Source organism: Pterocles gutturalis, unplaced genomic scaffold (genome assembly GCF_000699245.1).
Source record: "Pterocles gutturalis isolate BGI_N339 unplaced genomic scaffold, ASM69924v1 scaffold37788, whole genome shotgun sequence".
Lineage (NCBI taxonomy): Eukaryota > Metazoa > Chordata > Aves > Pterocliformes > Pteroclidae > Pterocles > Pterocles gutturalis.
Window position 1 is genome coordinate 30,475 of NW_010126963.1, and position 6,546 is coordinate 37,020.

At 48.3% G+C, this 6,546-nt stretch overlaps 1 protein-coding gene across 1 annotated transcript; it reads right to left on the reverse strand.

Annotated features, from left to right (window-relative positions):
- Window positions 1–1,494: 1,494 nt before the first annotated feature.
- Window positions 1,495–6,315, reverse strand: TCHP (trichoplein, keratin filament binding; the record flags this gene model as incomplete). Its single annotated transcript, XM_010079149.1, has 10 exons — window positions 1,495–1,527; window positions 2,153–2,296; window positions 2,389–2,574; window positions 2,777–2,858; window positions 3,850–4,022; window positions 4,306–4,372; window positions 4,598–4,710; window positions 4,945–5,118; window positions 5,650–5,718; window positions 6,259–6,315. Coding segments are annotated over 10 exons (1,098 nt in total), but the record flags the coding sequence as incomplete, so codon positions are not given.
- Window positions 6,316–6,546: the final 231 nt, after the last annotated feature.

Here is a 6,546-nt window from a genome sequence, read left to right on the forward strand (position 1 = left end):
CACTTCTGAATTCCAGAACTGCCTCTAAACTCCCAGGAATGGAGACAGGCTGGGCTTAGAACTGCAAAAGACATTTGTGAAACCTACTTCAGAATTGTGCTACTGGCAATTAAATACATTGATCATCTTTTAGGAACTTTTTCTTAAAAAAATCATTGCAAGGCAGCAGGCGGTATTTTTAGATCTCTCAGGACACCATTGTGTGCTTTTCGTTAACATATCTTACCTGATTTCCAAAGCAGGCTAACACTGTGTTATGTTGTAAGTTATCAGTTGTTTAAACTTGCCTCTGTACCAAAACAAACGGACACCTGGATACCTGCAGGCCCTCGTGCCAGCTGTGTAGCTCCAGGTTTTCTAAAACCAGCCGTTTTGCTCATGGGAAGGCCCAGCTCTAAAACCATGGCCAACCTGTAACTGATTTCCCGTTCTGTCACTTCCACAGCATTTCTGGTCAAGTCCCCCATCTCTGAACAAACTTTTGTTCAGGTTGGTTGCGGTTGCCCTGTGGCATTGCTGCAGAAGCACGGTGCCTGCCCTGCCCTACAGGCAGTGTTGTGGCGTTCTCAGTCCAACACAAGAGGTCTGAGCACATGCTTATGTGCTACATCAGCTCTTCACAACCAGGCACCGTGCTTCAAAACCAGGGGTGGAACTAAAGAGGAGCACATAGAGTAGCACTCAAATCTACAGCACTGCAGGTCAGAAGGTGTGTAATACCTGAAATAACAATCGTGTCAGATCTCTTTTTTTTTTTTCCCCTGTAAGATACTTGGTCTCTCTTTACAAAATGCTGCGTAGGAAAGTGGAAAAAAAAAAGTTTGCCTTTTACCAAAACTTGTATTTATCAGTGTCATCCTGTCTGTACAATATTTTTACTTTATCTTTTGTTTACTGTATTACTATAAAATGGTAAAACCCTTTCCGTGTCTGACATTATTTGGGGTTATTTGACTGCTGGTTCTGTAAAGAAAAGATCTTGAAAAAGTTCCTAGAGTTCCTCATGTAAAGAAACAAAGAGTTGGTCAGGTTGCAGTTATTCATTATACCGTATTATACAGCCAGCATTTAGTGAAGTCTTCAGCCCCTCTTGGAGAGGAGCTGGAGTGGTAAGAATCAGTGCTGCCGCACACATTATTTATCTTGCTTATCTTGCAGTACAGAGCAACTCCCAAAAGCCAGCTGGGCCTCTGGGCCCATCCTCCTGCCCCGAGGAAACCTGTCATCACAGCTCCTGAACACAGAGTGAGGGAAGCAGTTCAGGATCCTCCAAGGCTGCTCACACCTCTCTTCTTGAAGCCACTAGAAATCTGGTCGTGTGTTCATCTGGGCCACAGCTACGTATTTTCAGGTATGTCACTTCTACCGAGTTGAGTCTCGGCATCGTTTAGTACTATTCCAAATTTCTGGAGTTCCTTGATTCTTCAAAGTTTTCTTTCTCTAGTCTGCAACTGCATTTAGTGTTTGTTCCTCAGGTCCAAGGGCCAAGAATCCTCAGGTCCAGGCTGCTCTTGGGTAACTGTAGAGCTAAGGGGGTCAAAACAAAGATCATAAATACATTATGGACTCTAGAATTCATCTTCCCCATGTGCTAGTCAGTGTGCAAAGAAGGTACTTTGGAGAGTACAGACCATCCACTGAGAAAAAGCATCAGTAAAATCTGAGTTGATGCTTTTAAAGGAGTAACACCTTTGAGCTTCCTCTGATTTCAGCAGCTACTGTCTCCTATGTGACAGACTGGTGAGTGACTCTACACAGTAGCTCACAGTTCAGTGTGAAAAATACGATCTGCTGGGGATGGGGGTTAGGTAAGGTTACCCAAATTCAGCTTAGTTTTTATAGCTAGGCAACAAGATGGAAAGACAGTGAGCAGCTGAGATGCACTGAACCAACTGCATTAATGCCCCTGATAATGATGAAAATAATTAGAATAACATCTCAGGCAGAAGCAACAAGTCTGCCTCAAAAATTCTTTAAAAATTGGGACTTCTAAAGCATCAATATCAGCAAAAGAGGAAAGCAATCTGTAAGAGAGAACTATAGACCTCTGTCAGAGACAACACAGGGGCAAGGACCAAGCCCAGCATTCTGCCTGGGCTCGCGTGACAGGATGACCTGTACACTCAGGATTTCCCTTGGCGCTGCGACCTACCCTGCTGCGATAGCCCTGCTCTGCCATGTGCCGGGCCTCCTGCCGCACCAGCTCCTTGCAGCGCTGCTGGGCCAATCTCTCCTCCTCTTCCTCCTTCCTCTGGCGCTGCTGCTCCTCCTGCTCACGCAAGCGGCGTTCTGTCAGCTGGGCACAGAGCAGACAGGGTGTTACAGCCGGAGGGGACACAGAGCAGGCAGCCGCAGCAGCTGGGTGCGGATCCGGAAAGCGTACCGTACCTGCGCCTCCAGCTCCTGCCTGCGTGCTGTCCGCAGTTCCTCCTTCTGCTCCTTCTCTCGTCTCGTCAGTTCTTTTGCTTCTTCAAGTTCTTTAATGAGCTGCTCTCTATACTTTATCGACTCTTCTTGGGCTCGTCTGTTTAACTCCATCTTCTCTTGGATCTGGCGCTGTCTGCCCGCAAGGACCTTTGGGAAGGGAGAGGATTAAGGGAGAAGGTAAATCCAGAAAGGGGCCAGCCTTGGCAGAAGAACCAGGGAGATCTCAGTGCAGACGGTTAAACGTCTCAGAAAATGTATCAGACAAGCAGAAAAATTCTGAAGGCTGTGGAGGGTGAAGGGTTACAGCTGGAACAAACCAAGAGAGACCCCTCATCAAAAACGTCCTCACCTCATTCATCAGACGATCTCTGGCTGCCTTCTCTCTTTCCCATTCTTCCTCCCTCTTCTCCCACATTTTTCTAGCTTCTTCTCTAAAGAAGAGAGGAAGAATTATCTCTAAGGTTACTACTTTCAGTTAAAGAAACCCCTCTGTATGCTCCGTGAGCACAGAGGAGCTCCCATGTGCTTTAGAGGAGCACTCGGGTGTCTCCTCACATTTGCTCCCAGGCAGCGAGCGTGTCTGCCCCACCTGCACCTATTTCAGATCCCCTGGTTCCTAAACAGCAGGAGGTAACGCTCCGAAGGAAACGCTGGCTTGTAGCGGGACTTCTGGGATGTGCCAACGTGCCCCGTGCCCAGCAGGGAGGCAGCTCGCCTCTTGCCAAGGGTGCTACTTCACACCGGGATGGGTGGGTAAGGGCGCTGCTGGGAAAGCTGAAGATTTTGCAAATCTTCCCTCTGCAACAAAACCTTTAACTAAAAGCTGATGGTAGCACACACCATCCTGTCGCCAGGGAAGATGCTCTCTGGGCTGGGGAGAGCGTAACGTGAACCTGAACGAGGAACCTGAGACAGCTTTTATCTATAAGCTCTGAGAATCAAAAGGAAACACTCCGCAGGTCTTGCAGCCACTTAGGCTGAATCCCTCTACATCAGTGACGCCGAATCACTGACAGCTGGTTACAGAGCACTTACAACTACAAGGTAATTCTTGCTGTCTCTGCGCTACTACCTTTTTTGTTATTAAAGCTGTTGTATTAGAACTAATAGAACTATAGAAATGATGGACTAGGTCTTGTGCTGAGATAACTGACAAACAAGCGCAGGCTTTGATTCTGTCCTGGCAGAAAGGCTTTGGGTCTGTGTGTGGGGGCACACTGGCTGCCCAGCACAGTCCTTGGCACGGAGAATGAAGGGGCAGAGCTCTCTTCTGCAGTGCTTCTGGAACTGCAAAGCCCCCCAGGCACCTCTTCTAACGTCCACTTTCACAGGCTATTTAACATGAATGAACTCTACCAAGCAGGCAGGAATGTTTGGCTGGTACAATCTTTTCAGATGATGCTCAGAGGCGGGCAGACTCACCTGAAAATCGTCTGCAGCTCTGCTTCCCTCTCCTTTTCTAACTGGAGCTGTTCCTCAATGACCTGTTTCATCCAGGCAGCATCCGCAACAGCTCGTTCTCGCCGCGCGGACTGGCGGCACTGATCCTCATCTTCTTTCTCAAGGAGGGCTAATAAGATTTGCCGGTCCGTCTCCTTGAGAAAAACCACAAGATTAACAACTACTCAACATGCTTCCAGGCTGTGCAGGGCTACTCTCTACAAATTATCAGTGACATAGTGTCAAGGGTGTGCTCAGGAAGATGCTGAGTCTGCTGGCTTCCCCACGACCTTTTTGCTCCAGCCCTGTTCACAAGCTGTGAGGTGCTTCCTAACTAATTATCTGTCAGCATCAGAAGCAGACACACAAAAGACAAAGAACAAGTTTCTTTAGCACACAGTATCTCGAATGTATAAATCAAAGGGTATTTTCTCTTACCAGCTCCTCTTGTATCTGCTGGGCTCGTCTCTTTAACTGGGCGTTACACTGATGCCTCAAAAAGCGACTGAAGGAGGGAAAAAAAAAAGAAAACATGCTACTGCCAACATGAACAAAAAGGAGTAATGGCACCAATGCATTTGCTCGTTGGTGTTCTGGGTGCTTCCATCAAAACCCAAATATTTACAACCCACTGCTCTCTCTGAAATATCTCCTCATGCCGCAAGTCCTGTGCGGACATAGGAATATTCCATCCAAGCCCTGCTGAGACAAGCCACGCTCGATCTCATACCCAAGTTCTTTCTTTTTCCGGTGCTCTTCCATTTGTTTCCTTTCTTCTTCCAAGTTCTCCAGCTCCCACTGCTGCTTTAATAAATTCTCTTGTTCTTTTTTCAGCTTTGTTGCCTAAAAGGAAAAAACAACAAAGAAAGAGTCTGTCAGAGAGCTCAGACATCCCAGAGAGAGCACTTGCACTGGAGTTTGTACCCCATTCTGCTCTGCAGGCAGTCAAAATCCTCACTGTAGTCAATATTCCACATGAATTTCATTCCCCTGGAGGGAAGAGGCCAGGTCAGTGTTGCTGTATTTCCAAGTGAAACAATTAACTTCCTTCTCAAATGAGGAGAAACTACAGATTACCTCTGTTTCCTGTAATTTCAGTTCTTCTATTTGTTGAAGCAACATCTCCGCTTGCTTCTTCTCTTCCAGCCGACGCTTCTCCTCCTCTTGTTTCATTCTTTCCAGTGCTTCCCTCCGTGCAATTTCATATTCATTTTCATAACGTTTTTTCTCTTCAAGTTCAGCTGCTGCTTGCTTTCCAAGCCAAAAGAAAACATGGTGTTTAGGGTTAAGCTAACGCAAAGAAACAGCCTCTGGCTCAGGAAATCCACAACTCAAATTCCTGCAAGCTGACACGTATTGGGAAAATATGGAACAACATATGCTAGGACAGAACACAAGGACAAAGCAAAACTGTCTGCTGAGCACTGCTTGGCACTGGTTATCAGGCTGTATACGGCAGGACCCTGCACAGCTCTGGTGTCACAGGCGGTCTCACAAACACACCCAGATTTTCCTGTTACATCATTATTTTGGTTAAGTCTGCAGTCTGTATTTGAAGGTGCATATTCGCATCCTGAGCTCAGTAATGAGCACAGTGACTCAGTCATTACTTGAAAAGCAAACAAACCGCCACCTCCCCCTCCTTCCTCCTCCAGCCGTGCAGCACAGGCAGGTGAGCTGTCTGCCAGGGGGGTCAAAAGCCACACAGCGTCATGCCTCCACCTGCGCACGCATGTCAGGACTCTGCCCGGTGACCCAAGCACCAGGGCTGCCCCTGCCTACCTTGGTTTTCTGCGTTAGCTGCTCCCCCCACGCCTCTGTCACGTGCTTCCTGTGCAGATCCGACTCCACCTGCGGATGAGAACAGATGCCGTGAGCGCAGGGGCTCTCCTGTCCCCCAGGATCTTCTGAGCTCCTCCTGGCCCAGCCCTGAGGTCCCAGCAGGATTCTCCTCTGCAGAGGTGGACTCGTTTGGGTGTCCTCGGTGCTCACAAGCTGAGGGTCAATGTCACATGCCAGTTCTGGGAAACACTAGGGTGACACTGAAACCAGAGCTGTGGCAGCCAGAGCTGCAGGTCAGCAGAATAAAGAACAGGGAAGCGCCACAGACACGGGTACAGCTTTAAAAAGCACCCGAGATGTTCACATCGTGGGCTCTGAAAATCTGCTCTGAGTCAGAACACATTTCTGACTGGTTTTAGAAAATAACAGCTTTGAGGGGGCTTCTCACACAGCGAAGCCATTTCACTTCTTTGCCTTTTGCTTCTCAGCACTTGGGACAATTGCTGTGATTCCAGATGAACAACAACAGTAGATAGATTATGACTTTCCAGTTAAAAACTGGTTTAATAAATGCAAGGCAGGGGGGGACTAAAAAGAAAGTAACATCACCTGTCGGAGCTCAGGGTTGTTTTTCTTCCAGTGCTCGTACAGCAACTGCTCAGCAACCTGCAAAGACGAGAGCTGGGTTATGCCACCTGGAGATATCAAACCCTCCCGAGTCAGCCAGCGGTTAAGGGCACCGAGTGCTGACAAATGCAGGGGGACAGCCCAGCAAGTACAATCTGGACACCTAAAGCCGGGGAGAGTCCGTCCTTTCGCTGGGAAAGCTGTGGGGCTCACCGGGGGAGACCGAGAGTGAGCCCTGGGGGTGACCCCGGGCTGCGAGCCCCTTTCCCC